General features: G+C 38.8%; 1 protein-coding gene across 11 annotated transcripts in view; it reads left to right on the top strand.

Moving 5' to 3' along the window:
* UTRN (utrophin) overlaps positions 1–21,111 on the top strand; it is a 610,574-nt gene that overhangs the window by 498,915 nt on the left and 90,548 nt on the right. For all 11 annotated transcript variants that reach the window (XM_049902936.1, XM_049902887.1, XM_049902897.1 and 8 more), the window contains 3 exons: positions 827–887; positions 14,569–14,630; positions 16,327–16,401. In XM_049902936.1, the coding sequence (XP_049758893.1) occupies positions 827–887; positions 14,569–14,630; positions 16,327–16,401 (198 nt within the window). The remainder of the gene's footprint in view (positions 1–826; positions 888–14,568; positions 14,631–16,326; positions 16,402–21,111) is intronic.

Below are 21,111 nucleotides of genomic sequence, written 5' to 3' on the forward strand. Positions count from 1 at the left end.
TATATTTAGTAAAATTCTTTAGTAGCTCTAGGTTCATATGTAATGCTCTTCTTAAATAAGGCTGAAAATCATTAGTTTAATGTAGGAATAATATATTTTTATAAAATAAGGAATAGCTGAAATGATAAAAAATAGTTAAGTACTTCAGTAAATACTGAGAACAAAATTTGAATCATGGTAATAATCTAGTTTAAAATTAGGAACTCTACCTTCTGTACATTTCAGATGAAAATAAGTATTTAGATCCCTCTTGTCTAGATAATTAAATGCCTCAGTTCTTTACAACCCTTTGCTTACTTTAATTTTTATTATCCTTTTTTTATTTCATGTAATTAAGTTTGTTTAAATATCATGTCTACTAAATAGCTATTCATGTGAATAAAAACTAAAGAATGCCTATATTGATCCCTGGAAACTTCAATCTTGAGAATTCTAGGTTTTTATCTGGATATACTATGCAAAGTTAATTTTGGTTTTAGCTTATCAAAAAATACACGGAGTACAGTTTCCCGATGGGACTGGATTTTAAGTTTTAAATTGTGATGGTTTTAAAAAATAAAACCCAATTTTTAAAAATTTTTTATCAACATGTTTAGTTAGTTAGACTTGACATTAGAAATTGAATGTGTGTTGTTTCTTTCCTGTCTTCAAATGAATCTTTAAAGCCATTCTTTATTTGGCCTAGCTGATGTCATTATAGGAATCCAGCTAGAAAACCAGAGCAGTTCTCACTGAATTTACTAGAAAACTCATTCAGTTGTTTTGCATTAAGGTAGAAGGCTTTTTGGTTACAAGTGTTTCCAATAACCTAACTTTGTTTCCTCAGCTTCAGTCCAGCTGCCGTGGCAAAGATCCATTTCACATAATAAAGTGCCCTATTACATCAAGTAAGTTGATTTTAATTATCCTTTATAATGCCATGAAAATAAAGTTATATTGATAACTTAAAAAGTCTTCCTCCCCCATAACTTAAAAAATTGAAGTAAGTCATACTATCCTTAGGAAACTATATATGGGCGTATTTAATATTTGAAAGAAGTTAGCTTAAAAATCAGAGTGATACTTGTAATTTATTATGTTAGACGTATAGGTGTGTTCAGCTGGTATTTTTGAAGCGGAGATTAAAATATTTGGGGAGAGTGATGTAATTTCTAAATACTCTTGATTTTTCTCAAACTATACTGATTCTAAAACATTTGACTTTCTCCCAGAAAGTTCACTTAAAAATTGCATTTATTCTTCTCATTTTAATCCATCAAAAGTAAACACTGTATTTAATAAACATTTTTATCATGAAGAAGCTGTTTTTTTTCTTTGATTTATGGAAATTGTCTATAACATTAGTTTAGGCTCCTCATTCTTCATTTTTGCTGTCAATTTTAGATAATTTCTCCTTTTTACATACTATGTTTCTCTTTATTATGTGACATTTTATAAATTTTGTAAAATTTAGACAGGGTCTGAGTAGGTTTGGATCCTGGGCTTAGTTTATGTATTGTCATAGAACAGAATGATAAAATATAACTTCTGCAGCCCCTTGAAGTTCAAGTCAGTTAAGCTGTTGATTTACAAAGTGATAAAGTGTTGAGAGCCACAGGTGACTTTTATGTGTAACGTGAGCATTGTCATAATTGTGAGAAGGCAGCTCACTTATTATCAGGAGACAGCTCTGTATGGATTAGCCGTGTGACCTCAAGCACATCAGGTGAAGGTCTCTGGGCCTTTATATCATTCCTAAAGCAGACGCAATAGGTGCTTCAGTGGTTTTCTATACAGAAGACCTGGTTATTATGCCTTATGCACAGCTACCACCCATCTGTCGGTGACAGGTGTTGCTATGATGCTGAACAGGTTTCAGCAAAGCTTCCAGACTAAGACCGACTAGGAAGGAAGGCATGGTTATCTACTACAGAAAATCAGTCAATGAAAACCCTGTGGATCACAATGATCAGATATACAACTGGTACTGTTAACCAAACAGTAGCAGTGTTTGGGTCCATTGTGCATAGTCACCATGAGTTGGGGGACAACTCTCCAGATTCCATGCCGATACTAAGAATCTACTCGTCTAATACCTCTCTTCCTGAAAAATGTGTATGTGAAGTTAATGTTTATAAAATAGTATTTCCTTATCAAGTTTTTATTGTCGTCTGAGTCGTATCCTCAGGGCAAAAGAATAAAAAAAATTTGCTGTAACGTAACAAATATAATGAGCAATATGTGTTACATTCACTTAAGGGATTTAAAACTTCAATCAGTGTACAGTCTACCCTGTACTGTGCTGTGATAAACATAAGGACAAATCAGCAAAGCAATTTAAAGTTGTCAAATTTACGTGAGCAAGAATGGAAAGAAGTCAGGGACAGGGCAAAATGACATGCCTTTATTAAGAGAAGATGTGAAACTGATCCAAATTTAAAACATTAAAACTTTTTTTACATTTTTGTTCCAAAATATAATAATAGTAATATTAGAAGGAGCCCTGGTGGTCCAATGATTAGGCACTTGGCTGCCAATCAAAAGGTTGACTGGCGATTCACCCACCAAGTGGCTCATACCCAGGGAGAAAAGGCCTGAGGATCTGCCTCCTTACAGATTACAGCATAGGAGGCCCTATGGGGCAGCTCTCTTCTGTCATACAGGGTCACCGTGAGTCTGAATTGACTCTGTGGCACACAACAGCAACAGTAACAATATTATTAGGAAACTTTTAATTTGCTGAGTAAATGAATATTGCTTGGAATTGAATATTTTAGGTTTAGGTATATATCTGGTGTACTGTGGTAGGCAGAATAATGACCTACCAAAAATGTCCACATCCTCATTCCCAAACTTGTGATTATATTTTGTTACCTGGCAAGAGGGAATTAAGGTTGCAGATAGAATTAAGTTTATTAATCAGTTGACCTTAAATTAGGGAGATTATCCTGGATTGTCCGAGTGGGCTCAGTGTAATTATAAGCATCCTTAAAAGTGGAAGGGGGAGGCTGAAGAGGAGTCTGGGTCAGAGAGAGATTTGAAGGTGCTGCCAACTGGCTTTGAAGATGGAGGAAAAGGGCCACAAACCAAGGAATGCAGGCAGCTATAGAAGCTGGAAGGGACAAGGGAATGGATTATCTCCTATAGCCTCCAGAAGGGAGAAGCCTTGGTGGCACAGTGGTTAAGAGCTTGGCTGCTAACCAAAAGGTCAGCAGTTCGAATCCACCAGTTACTCCTTGAAAACCCTATGGGACAGTTCTACTCTGTCCTATAGAGTTGCTATGAGTCAGAATTGACTTGATAGCATCGGGTTTGGTTTCTTTGCTTTTCTAGAAAGGAACGTTATGTTGCTTTCATCTTCATTTTAGCCTAGGAAGACTATTAACCTTAAGAACTGTAAGAGAAAAAAAAAATTGTGTTGCTCTAAGGCACTAAATTTGTGGTAATTTTTTACAACAGTAAAAGTAGTATATGTGCTACATACACATAATCTATGCAAATTAATTAAAGTTAATTTTAATTTACGGAATTGACCTAAAGTCCTGTATCATTTGATTTTTTTAAATGCAAACATGTAACTAGATCCAGTGAGGCAGATTGTTAAAAGATTAAATTAATAAAAATTTCAACCTTGTCGCATGATTTTTTTTTATGCAGTGGTTATATACTTGATTTGGATATTTTAAATCCATCTTTGATTTTTAGCTCTACTATTGAAGGGATTTTTGTGTGTCTTGGTTAGGAGTTTCTTAAATATCTAAGTCAGAATTTCACAGTTTTGTAATTTAGGAAGGATCTGGCAGGGTTACATCCTTGCTCAGACTATGCATGTTTATGGTGTAGACTGGTAGAACAAAAGCTAGTTTAGCTGGCATACTAGGAAGAAGCAGACTAGGTGAAGAAAATATGAGCAAATATCCTCCCTTTTTTACTACAATCTGAGTGCCATTTATTACACACCCACTCTGTACCAGCAGAGAACCATGGTGGTATAGTGGTTAAGAGCTATGGCAGCTAACCAAAGGGTCAGTTGTTCGAATCCAGCAGGCGCTCCTTGGAAACCCTATGGGACAGTTCTACTCTGTCTCATAGGGTTGCTGTGAGTCAGAATTGACTGAACAGCAATGGGTCTTTTGTTTTTTTTAGGTACCAGCAGGAGCCCTGGTGGCACAGTGGTTAAAGCGCTTGACTACTAACCAAAAGGTCTGCAGTTAGAATTCACCAAGTGCTCCTTGGAAACCCTATTGGGACAGTTTTATTATGTCTAATAGGGCCCCTATAAGTCAGAATTGACTCAACAGCAGTTGACTTGGTTTTTTGCAGGGGTATGTACCTGCAAGGAGCCCTGCTGGTGCAGTGGTTAAGTGCTTGGCTGTTAACTGAAAGCTTGGTGCTTTGAACCCACCAGCAGGTCCTTGGGAGAAAGATATGGCAGTCTGTTCCCGTAAAGATGACAGCCTTGGAAACCCTATGGGGCAGTTCTACTCTGTACTATAGGGTTGCTATGAATCAGAATCAACTCGATGGCAACAGGTTTGCATTTTGTATGTACCAGCAACTAAGCACAGAGCTGTCCAAGGACAAAGCACATATGTTTTGATTTTTGTTTCTTGTCTGGTATCCCTTGCTTTTTCCAGAACTCCATACTGTTTCTGCTGTAGGCTAATTTCTATGGACTAACATAACTATAATATATCCAAGAAAATTTAGCACTCTTGTCTAGTAATGGACAAAGGTGCATTTCTATAGATAGGAGGGTGTTACTCTCCACAGTCCTGACAGTTGAACCTTGACAGGAGTTGGGAGAGATGGAGGAATAAACTGTATGGCCCTCCATTACTTTTCCCCACTCACATGGTCAGGAGATCTCTGTCAGTGTATGGATTTCTATTAGTGATAAGACCCTGAGCAAATCATGCACCAGGTCCCATGGAACTTTTCACATAGATGGCTCTCCACTTTTCTAGCCTGCTGGTAGGCTGTACTATCTGATGTAACTTGGTAAGGTATAGTTTAGGAAGTGTGGTTCCCTTTCTTCCCCAACAATGTTTTTTGCCAAACCATGAGTGGTTGACTTTTGAGTACATCTTAAGCTTGGTGCAAGTAATTTTTTTGCCCTGTGTCTGGTAGGGTCCCTATCAGTCAGAATTCACTTGTTTTTTGGGGTATGTACCAGCAAGGAGCACTGCTGGCACTGTGGTTAAGTGCTTGGCTGTTAACTAAAAGGTTGGTGGTTTGAACCTACCAGCAGCTCCACGGGAGAAAGATGTGGCAGTCTGTTCTCATTGAGATTATAGGCTTGGAAGCCCTATGGGACAGTTCCACTCTGTCCTATAAGGTCTTTATGAGTGATGGGGCTTCCGTGTCACATCGTAACAGTTCTGTAGCTCCATTTTTCCAATGGAATCTGAAGTGCAAATGGTAATTATTTATAAAGTTGCAAGGGCAGTGTTCAAGCTCACACACACAGCTTTAGCATGGACATTCAAATTATCTCTGATTAATGATTCCATGCATAGCACATTACCTAAACCTCACGTTCCTCAATATGACAATGTATTAACCAGAATAAGCTTATTTATTAATACCATTACTTTGCATTTCTCCTTTGTTTTAACTCTCCCTTTTGAGTAGGACTAAATCAAGATGCACCTCATCTTATTGCATCTCCTTTTACGTTTTTCTTTTATGTTTGTATGTCCATTGGTAATCCTGCAGTATCTTTTAGACCCCCTCCTTGCCTCGCAAGGCCACACACCCTCTAGCCTGCCCTAATCCATCAATTGCTGAGAAAAAAATGAAGTTTATATAGTTGTAAATGACATGTTGGGGAGTAAGTAGTTGCTTTTCTTTATAGCAGCTATACAGTTCATCTGCGTGTACTGCAGATATTTGTCTCAGCAAAACCATACGTACAAATCTAGAGGAGAGAATTAATACTTATTCCTTTAGAGGCATTGTGGACCCAGCTTAGGAGGTGTAGGTGAAACTTCCTTCCCTAAATAAAGGCAGAGAGTAGTGGCAGCAATGGGATATCCAACTCTCTGGCCTAATAGGAAATTCAAAGCTAAGAGAGGTATAACCAACAAAAAAAAAAAAAGGGGGGGAGATAAAAGAAATTAATATAAAATATTTTATCTTTAATGGTTATAAAAAAGTCAAAAAATAGAAATCCACAACAGAGGTATAACTAACAATGCAAGATACAGTTCTCTTCAAAAGGCTCATCTTTATTGAAAATAAATATTTAAAACTTACCGAGCCAACTCTGCTGATGAGAAGGTAAAACAAAATTGCTTTATGAAAGAATTCAAGCACCTTGGGACTACTAAACCTCTCCCGGGCTTGGAGATGGCTTCGGACAAATGAGCATACCTTGGCTAACTAGAAAACCAAACTCCAGACAGCCTGCCCTGCAACAGTCAGAAATTGGGACACCTTCTAGCATATTCACCAGTGCCCTGATTGGGATAATTTGTGTGGAGTTGGCATTATCTTAGAAGGACATTGGCTAGTTCAGGAATTAAGAAGATATCACACTGGATCACCAATGTTTTTTTTTTATTTTTCACTGTCTATACTTTAGTCACCTGAATGTAAAATTGATTAGTTGGGAGCTCGTGGTTGATTCCTATGTATAACTTATAACTTTCTTAGCATATGTAAAGTAGGTGTTAGCAGAGCCTGAATTTTGTCTGTGTCAGCTTCATTTTCTGGAGGCTTTTATTTTTTCCATGGCACATCTCACCTTCTAATAATATATAACTTATGAAATGTATTGTCTCTTATTTATTTCCTCCCCACCCTCCACTAGAATGAGTGCTGATGCATCTCGAAACCTAAGATAGTCCTGGCACATAGTAAGAGCTCAGTAAATATTTGTTGAATTGAATTAAAGTGCTTTGAAGGAAATGAGTAGTATAAAATGATAGAGAATAATAGAAAAAAACTTAAACAGGGTCATCGAAGATGGTGTCTCTTAGGAAGTAACATTTAAAGTGAGATCTGAGGAATAAAGATTACCAGGGCAGTTAACAGCACATGCTGAGGTTAACAGCACATGCTGAGGTCCTGAGGTCTTTGAGGAGGAGTGACTTTGAAAGCTGAGAGAAAGGTGATATCATGGGCAAGAAGGGAGTGGCATGAAGTGAGGTCAGACAGCCAGGACCTTTAAGACCAAAAAGACAGTTTAGTTTTATTTCCAGGTGCTATGCAGCCTATGAAGGGTTTTAAGGAGGAAGGGGACGGTTTTAAAAGGGTCACTCCAGGTGTTGTATAGAGAATGGGTGTAATAAGTAACGGTGGAAAAGAGAAAACTGTTGGAATTGTGTAGACTCAAGATTTTAGTTTCAATCAATCTGAAGATGGAGGGAAAGTAGATGGTATGAGAGCTGTGAAGAAGAGTTAAACCTGTCTCCCAGCTTTCTAGCTTAAGCTGTTCAACCCTTCCCTTTACAAGATAGGAAGAACTAGGAGAGGAATAGGTTTGGGGTGGGGGAGAATCCAGAGTTTAGTTTTAAACATAATTTCGAGTTCTTTATGACATTCATGTGGAGATGTGTGAGCGTAGTTAGACATATGAGTTTGCAGTGCAGGGGAGAGGTTTGGGCTGGAGATAAAAAGCCTGGAGAGGGGGTAGGAGGGAAACTAAGGTTGTATTTGTGAGGAATCCATGACAGGAGAATATTTCAAGAGGAGCAGTCTTCTGCCAAAATTACTGAGAAGAGACCGGCCTAGTGACGTGGAGACAGCAAAGTGGTCATTCCATCTGGCAACATAGAGTTCATTGATGTTCTTGAGAGGAGCAGCTTTGGTGGAGGAAGACTGAAGTCGGAAGCCAAACTGACATGAGTAGTGAATGGGACACAAAGACGTGAATACAGTACATTACTTATTTTAGAATTTTGTCTGTGAAGGAAAGCAAAAGGGTGATAGTGTTGCTGGTTCTGCTTGGTACAACTCCGTCCAGGACCAAAAAGACAAGAGATCGAGTTGGAGAGAACTAAAAGCAACTTTATTGGTTGGCCAAGCAAGGAGACAGTCGGGCTCTGTGCCATCCAAGACTGTCTCGCAGGCAGCTTGTTGAGGCTGGTTTATATATAGGCAGGATCAGTTTCAGAACACAAAGTGGCGCACAGGCATTTTAGAATGAGTAAGCATTTTCTAAAACACTGGTTCGATTCCCAGTGCAGGAGGAATTTAGTCATTTTTGTTCATTAGCATGTCAGCTCTCCACCCAGGGGTGGAAAATTTACCATGCGTGAAGCAGTTAATGAGCTAAAGGTCATCTGGAATGCCAGGATGGAGGGCAGATTCTTGCTAGTCGGTGGCCATTTCTGTTTGATTTTTTAAGGAGGAAAAGAAAGAACTCTAGGAAATGGGCTGGGTGAGGGGCTGTCTTGAGGCTCAGAAAAATGGCTCTATGGTTCTACCCCTGACTTAATAGCTGGTGGGAAATGTAGATTCAAGATGGGTTGGGTAGGTGGGTGAGTGAGTGAGTGTTCAATGATGGCAGGTCCTTAAACATTTATATTGAGAGAAAAGTAAATAATTCAGGATAAGAGTTTTTTAGAAGTCTTTGGGAATGATTGGCCTTTGATAGCAGGGGGAACAATTCCTCAGTTAAAAGAGGAGAGAGGAAGAAGATCTGGGAGATGGATGGTGGTGGGAAGATGAGGGCGTTATAATATGGTGGTTTTTAGTTTGTCAGTGAAGTGTGAGATAAAATCAAATGATACAAAGGCAGGGAGGGGACTTAGCTAGGTTTGAGGAAAGGGAAAATGGTAGGGAATTGTCTTAGAGAGTGGGAAAACATGGTAGGCAGTGTCGTACAGTTGCTGGCAGTTGGACATTTGTGGCTTGAAATCAAATGTTTGAAGTAAAATCAGCCTGTCTGTTGAGTGGTTTTTCTCCAGCTGCACTCATTCACAGGTGCTCAGGTCCAGAGAAGGCATATAGTTGAACTGATCCAGGCTTGGGGTTTGCCAGATGAATACAACAGAGAAAGAGAGAGGAGCAGGGAAGATGACGTTGTTTGTAGTGATTGTAATGTTGCAACATGGACTCAAAGTTAGACAGATTAATCAAGGAACAGTTTAAATCCCTGATTATGCAAGGGTAATTCCTTATTAAGAGCTTAAAATCAGGCCACCTGGGTGCATATCCCATTTCCACTGCTTGCTAACTACAGAGTCCTTAGGCAGCTTATCTAAGCATCCGTGCCCCAGTTTCCTTCCTCTGTAAAATGGGGAGAATATTAGCACTCATCTCTTAGAGTTGCTATGCCAATTGAGTTTATACTTAGAGTTTAGAAGGGTGCCTAGTACAAATTAAGCACTCAAATATTAGGCGATTACTGTAATCCTGACTTAGTGTGTTATCTTTAACTTTGCACAGCAAAGAAGAAATATTTCTCTTTCTGTGAATGTCTTACCCCAGAGCAAATATACATACTTTTCCCCCATGTTTGTATTTTTGTTAATTCACTCATCTGTATTATTTATTTATTTATTTATTTATCTCTTCTATGCCTTTATAAATACAATTAGAATGGAATAAAAGTAGTAAAACTCTCAAAATCCAGTTTCAAGGATGAAATTGAGTAGATAAGTCAAGAGTAAATATATTTGGCTAAGGCCAGTCTTTGGACAGCCAGAATGCCTTCTGATCATTTTGTAAGGTTTCATGGAAATAATGAGACTATTTGTGAAGACAAATGAGTGAAAAAGTTATCTTCCCCAAAGTGGTCCTTTGCTCAGAAATCAGTATCTTTTCAATCTAGCAATCTTAATATACTTTGTTGTTTTTTCATTCTCTCTCATTAGCATTGTGACACATTGTTTCATTTAATGTTTCATGTACCATTTTACATTCACATTTTACTCTCTGTGGCTTATCAAAGTACACTTTATGAATAACAATAGGTAGAAGCACATGTTGTTTTTACTTGTCTTAAGTAGGCTCCAACACGTGGCCGCCTTAAGTATAACAACAAAAAAAAAAAGTTGCCCAGTCCTGTACCATCTTCATGATCATTGGTATTTTTGAGAGATATACTATTTATTAATCTTACTGGTTTAATATTTCATTAAAGAACATAAAATGCAGGGACCATGTATCATCTCAACTGGAGCACTTAAGCATCTCGTTAACCTGTTGTTGGGTGGATTCCAACTCATAGTGACCCTAGAGGACAGAGTAGAACTGCCCCACAGAGTTTTCAAAGAGCACCTGGTGGATTTGAACTGCCAACCTTTTGGTTAGCACCTGTTGCACTTAACCACTACACCACCAAGGTTTCCCCCACTTAAGCGTAGAGGGACAATATTAGTAATAATACCAGGATAGCAGGTGTATACCAGTACTGTCCAGGTGTTACAGGAGAATTTTCAAATAGGAACATAACCATGACTCATTAGTTAATAAGAGAACCAGTAAGAAGTTACAACAGGTTCAAGGGGAATGCAAGAGATGATAAAATGAATTGGCAGATAAGAAGCAAACTGACAAACTGGTCAATATCCACAGGACGGTAATCAATTGCATTCCAGTGGAAACAATTTGCATTTTCTGTGGACAAAAATCATTTGCATTACTCTCAGATTTTTCAATTTACAAAGTTTAAAATAACTCAAAGATGATGTAAGCTTTCTAGAATACCCACTAATTTTTGCCCATGTAGAAGGCATTCACAGTTTTTCTCTGCACCGGCAAATCTGGGGTGGCTAGGCACCCTAGTGATATGTTACAAGGTCTCACTGTTATTTATTTCATGTGATTTGGGACTGACTGTTAACTGCTGCTGTGTTAGTTTTAATTTTTCATTTTATCCTTGAACATATTCCTGTGTCTTGGATCATGCCTTTTAGAAAGAAGATTTTTATTTACAAAATGACAAATTTATGTTATAGTTTATCAAGCTGCATGATCTTAAGTCCCACTCCTCGTTCATATTTGAGGGTGTCCTGACCCTAAGCTGTTGCTATTTTGGGGGGAAAAAATGCTACTTTTATTCTGTTTTGGTTGCCTGTCCTGAGAGGCTGCAGGCACTTTAGCCAAAGAAGCTAAGTAACATGCAGCTGTTCAAATACTTCAAGCCTTTAGGTTGATTGTGGACTTTGCTTTAACAACCTCCTTCTCCCCCTTGAAAGAAAGAAATTCCAACAACAGCCAACTGCATCTACTTTTTTTTAAGCTGTTGTTTGGGAAGCTGCATTGTACTTTTGTAACCAGAGGCTATGTTTATATTCAGCGTTGACAGTTCTGCCTAATGAATCAACTGGTATTGCGTTCACAAAGGGAGACGCCATTTCCCTCCCTCCATCTGTTTGCCAAATGTATGTGTTCCCTCAGCTCCTAGTGGTGGTTGCACAAAAAAGAGCCATTAACCAAAGTGTGCTCGCTTTCTGAATTCTCAGTCTCTGCTTTGTCTGGCTAGATTGTGGTATTGTCCCCTTATGGTTCCATAGGGGTTGTTTAAGGTTAAAGCACTGCACCTGTGGTCCTAGAGAAAGAGAACTTAATTTGTTGTTTATGAGCCATAAGACAGGCCCTGGGTTGCTGATAGCTGTAGTGTGTGTAGTTCTTGAGCTTCCGTTTGGTCATTAGGGATGGGATGTCTGTCCCTGTGTTGCCATGGAGATTAACATTACCGTGGGGAGGAGATGAGATCAGTTGAATCTTGGCGGGCTGTCTGAGACTTTAGAAGACCAAATTTATTTCAGATACACCATACTTTCAGTGAATTCTTCTTTAATTCTTATTGAGCGTACAGAGGAAATTATTTTATTAGCAAAATTTGGAGGTGTCCTTTTTTTTTTTTTAACTTTTATTCACATATTAAAAAAAAAAAAAAAAGCCAAACCAGCTGGCATCAACTCGATTCGAACTCATGGCAACCCCATATATGCAGAGTAAACCTGTGCTCTGTAGGGTTTTCATGGCTGTGACCTTTTGGAAGCAGATCACCAGGCCTGTTCTTCTGGATGCCTATGGGTGGGTTTGAACAGCCAACCTTTTTGTTAGTAGCTGAGTCCTTAACTGTGCTTACCCAGAAACTCCTATTCTCATATTTAAAAAAACCCCAGCTGCCATGGAGTCAATTCTGATTCATGGCAATTCCACGTGTGACAGAGTAGAACTGTTCATACGGTTTTCTTGGCTGTAATCTTTATGGAAGCAAATTGCCAGAACTTTCTTCTGAGGCACTGTTGGGTGGTTTTGAACTCCTAACCTGTAGGTTGGTGGTCCAGTGCAAACCACCTTGGGACCTGTTCATGTATTAGTACTTCTCAGGCTTTAATGTACATATGAATCATCTGGAGGTTTTATTAAGATGAAGATTCTGATTCAGAAAACCTGGGGAAAGGTCTGCATTTCTACTAAGTTCTGGACCACACTATGAATAGCAAGAATTTCAGGTGAAACAACATCAGTACTTCCTCCATGGTCTTGGAAGCAAAGCGTGGGATGGCTTTGTTGGAGTTCAGTATAGACTGTCAAGGAGAAATGCTTGCTTCAGCATTGGAGTCAGGGACCAGGGAGGAGAGCCAGATGACTTTTCAGCTCTTCCTGAGTCAGCCGAGTCAGATCTTCACATTCTAGTTCTATTATTTTGTTTGAGATTTTGGAATTTTCAGGACAGTTTTACATATCCCATTTCAAATATGAAATGTAAATATTTTCAAAGCAAATTGTAAGTTATTTAGGGATTCTCTTATCTATGTATATATAACAGTCCAAATTAAAAAATCCAAATCCATTGCTATCAAGTGGATTCTGATTCATAGCAACCCTAGGACAGAGCAGAACTGCCCCATACAGTTTCTAAGGAACACATGGTAGATTTGAACTGCCAACCTTTTGGTTAGTGGCTGTAGTTCTTAACCACTACACCACCAGGATTTCCATATATAACAGTAATTTTGTGCATTTCCCAGCAACATGCCCCACTTTTTGATATATTACATAGGTTTTTTTTTTTAAGGTAATTTCTCTTGAATTTGATCTTATGAATAATTTAAAATCATTCTCTCTTGAGTACTGTGCCATTTCACTTAGCTTACTAAACAGCTTTGGAAGAACTGAGTGTTATCCATGAAGTCTTTTGAGTACTATTAAATGTTATTACTCTATTCTGACCTAGATAAGGGACAGTAAACTATTTTTGAATATAAGGCCACTGACCCATCGAAATTATGAGCAGTTCACCTCACACACACATACACAAGAATTTAAAGACTACGTTTATCTGTTTTACACTCATCTTATTCCCAAAAGACTTCTAACATATGAAATAGTTTGGAATTTAGAGAAAAACTCAGAAAATATGAAACTTGCTTTTTATGTAAAGAATAAGGATCATGAGAAAAACATTTCAATGCCTATTTAAAAAACAGTAATAACTAACAGAGGGAAACTGAGATGACAAGAGAAAGAAAAAAGAAAAGAAAACCACTGCCGTCGAATTGATTCTGACTCAAAGTGACTGTACAGGATAGAGTAGAACTGCCCTATAGGGTTTCCAAGGCTATAATCCTTATGGAGGCAGATTGCCACATCTTTCTCCTGCCGAGCAGCTGGTGGATTCAAACCGCCAACCTTTCAGTTAGCAGCCAAGCTCTTAACCACTGCATTGTCAGGACTCCGAGAGAGAGATATCTAAATAGGGGAAATGTAGACAAACATGAAGGAGAAAGGGGCACATTTATACTGATGAAATGAAGAAAAGACCCAAGTTGAAGAGGAGGGAGGCTCGGTAGATTGTGAGGCAAAGATGTTATTTGGAGTTAAGCTCTTTTTTTCCCTTATTCTTTGGAAATTTTATTAAGACATCCAAAGTTTAGCAATTTGTCAGAAAATTTGTTCTGAATGAGAATCCACATCTGCCTAACAGAAGTGAAATTATCCTGAAGCCTACCTTGATCTAGCCACATCAAGCCTAGGACCCCTGAGGCCGTGACCAAAAAACCAAACCCATTGGTGTGTCGATTGATCCTGTAGGACAGAGTAGAACTGCGTCATGGGGTTTTCAAGGCTGTAATCTTTAGGGGGAAATCCTGGTAGCGTAGTGGTTAAGTGCTATAGCTGCTAACCAAGAGGTCGGCAGTTCGAATCCACCAGGCAGTCCATGGAAACCCTATGGGGCAGTTCTACTCTGTCCTATAGGGTCGCTATGAGTTGGAATCAACTCGACGGCAGTGGGTTTGGTTTTGGTTTTAATCTTTAGGGAAGCAGACTGTTAAATCTTTCTCCCAAGGAGTGGGTGGTAGGTTCAAACTGCAGACCTTTTGGTTAGCAGCCGAGCGCTTAGCCATGGCACCACAAGGCCATGACAGTCACATTTTACATCTAGGTTTTATTTTTTACTTGCAATTCTTTTTGAAATAGGTAAAGCAAATTTTTCCATCCCTATTTTCACAGTGTATTTGCTCAAATGAAATGTATTATTGTTATTTCAGGTACTAAGTTACAACTGGGCATCAGGTTTCTGAGTGATCCACGGTGGGCATAATTTTGTATGTGCTTTTAAAAATCTGAAGAAAAAGTTGTATATGGATATTTTTCAAATTTTCCTTTTTTTTTTCCCAGCCATCAAACACAAACAACCTGTTGGGATCATCCAAAAATGACCGAACTCTTTCAGTCCCTTGGTGAGTATTTTTTTTAATAGTAATGAATTAGCCTAAACGACTATATACAGTTTTTACTTTGTGAGGAATTGGTTCCAGGACCTACCTACGGATACCAAAATCCACAGAAGCTCAAGTTACATAAAATGGCACAGTATTTGCATGAACCCTGTGTGTATCCTCCCTTATACTTTAAATCATCTGTAATACTTAATACAATGTAAACGCAAAGTAAGTGCCATGTAAATAGTTGTTATACAGTACTGTAGGGTCGCTATGAGTCGAAATCGACTCCACAGCAGTGGGTTTGGGTTTTTTTTTGGTATTGTTTAGGGAATATGACAAGAAAAAAAGACGGTACATGCTCTCCCCTCCTGCTCCCCAATACTTTCCATTCCTGGCTAGGTGAATCTATGGATGGGGAACCTGAGGATAACAGAGGGCTAACTGTATTCTTAAATGGAAACAACTCACCAGCTTTTCTTACATTGCATGTTAGGTTTAAGATCATGTCATTGACATTTAAAAGCAGTTTAACGTCTAAGAAAATGGTGGTGTGAAATAGCATGAGCCAAAGAGAATTACTTTAAAAGGAGGAATGTAATTGTAGGTCTTACCTCCCTTATATTGAGTCTTCTTAAACTTCAGCTGACATCCAAAAAAATAATAACAGTTACAACACAGCAACCTCCCACCCACTGCTTTAAGTGTGCTTTTAGTTCACTTTTTATTTATTAAATCTTACCAAATTAGCTTTGATTTTGTCGTAGTCATTAAAAGCTTAATTCATTTCAGTATAAAAATGCAGGAAAATACTTGAAATGAGAATTTTGATTTTGTTTTAATTTCTAATAGATCATGACCCTGAACTGATTGGTTCCGGTGGCTCTTAAAGAGTTTCCTCTTGGGTAGTTCAAGGGCTGTTGGAGAGGGAGAGCAGCACCCTAGGCTCCCGCTTTTGTTTGCTCCAATGAGAGGGGGACCACTTTTATCTCTTTCAATATTGAGCTTCTTTCAGGTGGATGAGGGAGGCTGCAAAGATTAAACAAGCAAGAGAAAGGCCACAATGGTTTGTATAGTTTGTAAAATGGGAGAGCAAATTTTCATGATTTTTTAATTTTCTTCTAACTCTACTAGTCTCTGATACTCAGCTGTTAGGGGCAGAGAAAGAAATTGCAATACCCATTTTTTCCAAAGATGTGAGTATTGATTATAGGACAGTTTTATCCAGATCTATAAAGGGCAAAGGAAGCAAATAGATCAGGACAGAAGGAACGTAGAAGTAAGACTAGCTTTGTGAGTAGTCGGACCTACAGCCCAGGTGACAGAAAACTAATTTGTCTCTGGGGAAAATACCCCTGGAGGGGAATCCAGCTCGGTAGCAGAGAAGGAAGGACTTTCAGCCTATAGTGTGATATGTTCACTAAGCAACCAAAAGCCAATCGCTACATGTTCTTTCCCTCATCTCTCTCCTTTTCCTATTTGAAAATGCTTTCTTGAAAATTTTTGTGTAGCAGTGCCCTGAAACATACTTCAGCGTGGTGCCAATGATCATTTAATTATTTTCTTAAATAAATCCCGTGGGTGTTAGGGGAAGAATTTTTAATGCTGGCAGTCATAGTATTTTCCATCATCTAAAGTATGCAGATATGTTCTTGGCATTCAGCGTAAGTGAAATGATAAGCACGCTTTTGAGTTGTTCCCTTTTTCATTTCAGCTGAGCTGAATAATGTACGTTTCTCTGCCTACCGTACAGCCATCAAAATCCGAAGACTACAAAAAGCATTGTGTTGTAAGTTATTCTACCAAAGTTAATCATTCTGCTCTTTGGATTGCCTTTAAGAAAAAGAAAAAAAAAATCAGAAAGATAAATGAAGAGGGTGATGTATTTGTAGAGTTAATCTGATTTTCAGTGTGTCTTATTCAAGGAGTTGACCATGTTTCTATAAATGCTTTAGTTTTTGCCCATTAGCATGCAGTAGTAAAACATGACTACACGCCATTCTCAGTTGTAGAACAAAATTAACCAAAGCACAAGAGTAATATAAAAAGCTTTTCAAAATTATGCTGCCACCCAGTTTGGAATGATCAAATCAAAGCAGTCAGTCATTGCCTTTTTAATACTTTGTATCCATTTGGAAGTGTGGAATTCCAAACAGTTTGACTCAATACATTCATGTAATAATGAACCACTAGAAATCACATTCTTGATGCAACTTTGAACTCTGACATTAGAAAATTAGGTAAAGGGCTCTGTGTTTCATTAAATCTCTCCCGAGGCAGTTAATATTATCCATAGGAACCTTTCCCACAGGGGGCATGTTCAGAGTGATATTCTATGGTAGTCATTTGACCAAACAGTGGGCTTTTCCCCCTAAAATAACCCACAATTAAATAGAAATATGAATGTTTGTAATAGAATATAGATTTAGGCTCTCTGGATTCTACTTGTGTTTGTACCTTTAATGATTGAGTCTACACAAAGAACATTCAGGCCTTGTCAGATAGTTAATATGGAAAGTGACTTTTCCCTACACTTTTAAAATAAGGTGATTTGAATAATTGCAATATGCATTCTTACTTGCTACCTTTTCTTAACAGTTGTCGGCAGTTCAGGGAAGCTTTGAAAATTACCCTTAGAAAAATGTGAGGGTGGAAAAATCTGCTCCTTAGAAGTCAGTAGAAATTGCAGTAAATTCTAAGCTGGCAAATGAAGAGAGTTGAGGAAAGAGAAATGTAGAATTAGAGAAAACATAGCAGTGGAAAGCTTTAAAACAAGAAAAACTTAAACACTGTGTGTAAGAGAAGTCTAAAGGACTGAAGAAACATCTCCAGATGAGATGATGGAGGAAAGAAGGAGCTGGCCCTGACACCTGCAACATCAGCAGAGCCCAGAGGTATTTAGCAGATTGTAGGAGTAGTAGCACGTGCTTGTAGAGTTACCAGCAAAAAAATGAAAGCCAAAACTCTCTGGCTGGTGATGTGTATGTTGAGCCAGAAGCAACCAGGAAATGAATTACAGATGCCCAGTAGGGCTGTCAAGCCTTCTTATGGAGTCCAGGGTGATAGCACTTTTGACAGAAGTTTAGCTACCTGTTCAGTATCCAGCTGACAGGTCTGGGAAGGTCCTCTCAGTCCTGATGAATTGTAAAGTGAGGACATGTGACCCAGCCACAAATTCTCCATGGCCAGAAGATTGCTTTGCCTCACATTAACATGGTCCCAGTTTTCAGTAATACTTTTGGATGGATAAACATATGACTGCATTTGTTGTTTTCTTTTGTTGGTTCTTTGAACCCCAAGAGGGTGGGGGTGAGAAATTTACTCCTTCAGTTCATCTCTTCAAACCTGAGAGGAGCACCAAAGAAATTCCTCCAAACTCTGAAGTAAATGGCATTCAGTCATGCACGGTTATAGAGTACTGGATCCTGTCTGGCTGTAAGGCTTCCAGGTGATGTCCTTAGAACCACCTGGCCTCTCCTTTTCCACCTGCCTTCTGCCCCCACTGCTCTCCAATGTGGGGCCTTTGTGCCATTGTCAAGCTCATCTGTTGATGATTAAGCTACTCCTTCCTTTCCCGTTTTGTGTGTACCTAAAATGCCCTGGTCCCTCCTCTGCAGTTGTCTGTATCCCTTTATTCATTGCAAATACTGTTAAAAATTTACCTCTCTTGGAAATGTTCACAAGCTAATCCCACCTGCCTTTAGTTTTTCCACAACTTTATGACTGTCTGTAACGACTTTCCCACATAAGCGACATGTGCTTCCCTTTGTGTGATAGCGGAACGTTAGAAGGATTGCCCTGTTGCCACTGAGAACTGAGTTAGGGCAGAAGTTGTTGCTCATTTTGTATAACTCCCCACCCACCATAATGCCCTAATGTCACCGTTCTGTCACTGTTCATTTATTTTTTTTCTCCAAGATTGGGCACGAGATAAAACAATGTAAAGGAACTTGTTTCCCACAGTAAAAGTCTTAAATTCAAAGAGAGAAAGGACACAAATAAATCACCTGCTTATGACAGGTTCTTCTTGGTCTCAGAATGAAATGGCCTTTGCCTCTGCAAATCTCTCCATCCATTAGCCACATTCCACCACGTTCACAGCACTCTGCAGAGGCTCTAGTTCTGGCTGAAGGTTGAAATGACAAGCTCTGTATTCTCTTCTTCCTGCCTAGAAAGCTCTTGTCCTAGCTCTTATTGCTTATACCCTTCTCCACAGCTGATACTTTCTCATCCTTTAGGTCTCAGTTCAAATGTCACATATGTAATTTAACTCATTTATAGTTCAAAAGCATGCAGAATTAAATGTTATATTATTTGTTGTTGTTAGGTGCCATCAAGTCGGTTCTGACTCATAGTGACCTTATGTACAACAGAACAAAACACTGCCCGGTCCTGTACCATCCTCACAATTGTTGTTGTGTTTGAGCCCATTGTTGCAGCCACTGTGTCAATCCATCTTATTGAGGGTCTTCCTCTTTTTAGCTGACCCTCTACTAAGCATGATGTGTTTCTCCAGGGACTGATCCCTCCTGATAAAATGTCCAAAGTATATGAGACGTAGGTCTCGCCATCCTTGCTTCTAAGGAGCATATTATTTAGGGATAACCGACTCAACTGCACTGGGTTGTTTGGGGTTATATATATATATAACACAAAAATTTTTTTTAATGTATATTAAATATAAAAGTTAGTGGTTACCTCTCTGATTGGAAGGGATGTAATTAAGGAGGTTTTCCAAGTGACTTTAAAGGTATTGTCAGCATTCTATTTCTTTAGCTGTGTGATGGGTTAATAGGTGTTCGTTCTATTATTTTTCTTTGAATTACACATATGTATTATACACATTCTTTTGTATTATAATTTAAAGATGCTGTGTGATAGGTAATAAAAGATAATCAAGAAAGAAATAGTTCCAGAGAGGGAGATTCTCTTTATCCCAAAGAACAAGGCGAGCTTCCTTGAGGCGGAGGCAAGTTAGCGGGACTTTCACAGCCTAAACAGACACACAGGATTTAACTCCTTCCCTTCTTGCCCCTGTTAATCAGGCACAGGCAGAGTTCAGGGAACATCAAGTAATGGAGTCTGAATGGAGCAACTTATGAGCCATTTGTCCAGTATCTAGGAACTGCCTTAGAGTCAGTTTAGTTGTAGTTTGAAGGTCATTTTTTTTTTCATAAATAATTTCTGATTCCCCAGGTCTTTGTTTTTTAAGCTCTCATAGTGTTATATTTAATGTTTGCTGTTTGGGGGGGCTATAGAACCATTTTCTGTTTCATGGAAGTTTGGAGATAGGAAGAGATGTATACTTTAGACAATATTGAAGTCAGATTGAAGGCCAGAGGGAACAGGTGGAAAGTAACCAAGGCTGGGCTGTGGTGGTAGAAAAGGAGGTGAATTATGGATGTGTTTTTTTTTAGGACTGTGTGGAGGAGAATGATAGCTGGTGGGATTTGGTAGTTGATAAATTATGGAACTGAAAAAAAGGAGAGGAGTTAGGATATCTCAGGATCTGCAGACTCGTGGTCTACAGAAGATTGTAATGCCAGTACCGTATCTTAGCCTAACAAGAAGGCAAGGCTTTTATTTGAAACATATTAAGGTGGAGGTTCCTGAAAGAGAATGGTGTAGCTCTTGTTGGGAACTAGCCAGCGGGCATGTGGATCAGACATTCAGGCAGGAGATCAGAATGAGAAAACAAAGCCTGGAGTTATCCAGAGAGAAGTAACAGTTGAAGTCATGAAGGTGAGTAAGGACTTGTGGAGTGGAAGACCAGATGCGAAACCTTGAGCACCACCTGTGTTTCTGCAGTACTTGGGCAAGAGGAGATAGGAAAGACGCTGAGGAGGAACTGTCAAAGAGATGGAGAACTGGAGAAGACTTACAGAGGTCCAAGGTGGGGTACTAAACAGTGTTCATCTTTCCAGAAAAGGACAATGATGATCCCTTTCCATTTGATTCCTATTGCCTTATATGTGGGACTAAAGGAAAAGCCAGCAAGTTGGTTAGAAAATGATTCTGCTAATTGTTTCGTTTACCACGTGTCTGAGCTGTCATTTATCTCCCTTTGAAAAGAGAAAATCATAATTCTCTGTGATTTAAGTGTAGTCAGTTCTCTAAAGGTGCCTAAATGTGACACACTTCTGGAAGATGTATGCCTGGATTAGGTACTGAGGCAAAGTGTCAGAGTGAATCACTAAAAATTGAAGACATGACAGTCCGTGGGATGCACCAAATCCCTGTCACAGCCTCCAAGTATTTAACACAGGAGAACTTTTCTGGAAGAAATGCAAGGACAGCCTGACCCAGAAAGTGGTCGTTTTGGAATTTCTTCTGTTGTTGCTTTATGCCATGTGGGGATACAAAAGCAGTGCTCTGTTCCTGGCATAATTAGTGTTGGAATTCAGAAGACATGGAACATTTTGGCAGTGTTCAAAAGGTTTTTTCTTTGTATCTGTGGGGATTTGTAGATGTGCAGCCACTGTCATTTATTAAGCATTTC

This window comes from Elephas maximus, chromosome 1, assembly GCF_024166365.1.
Source record: "Elephas maximus indicus isolate mEleMax1 chromosome 1, mEleMax1 primary haplotype, whole genome shotgun sequence".
In the NCBI taxonomy this organism is placed as follows: Eukaryota; Metazoa; Chordata; class Mammalia; order Proboscidea; family Elephantidae; genus Elephas; species Elephas maximus.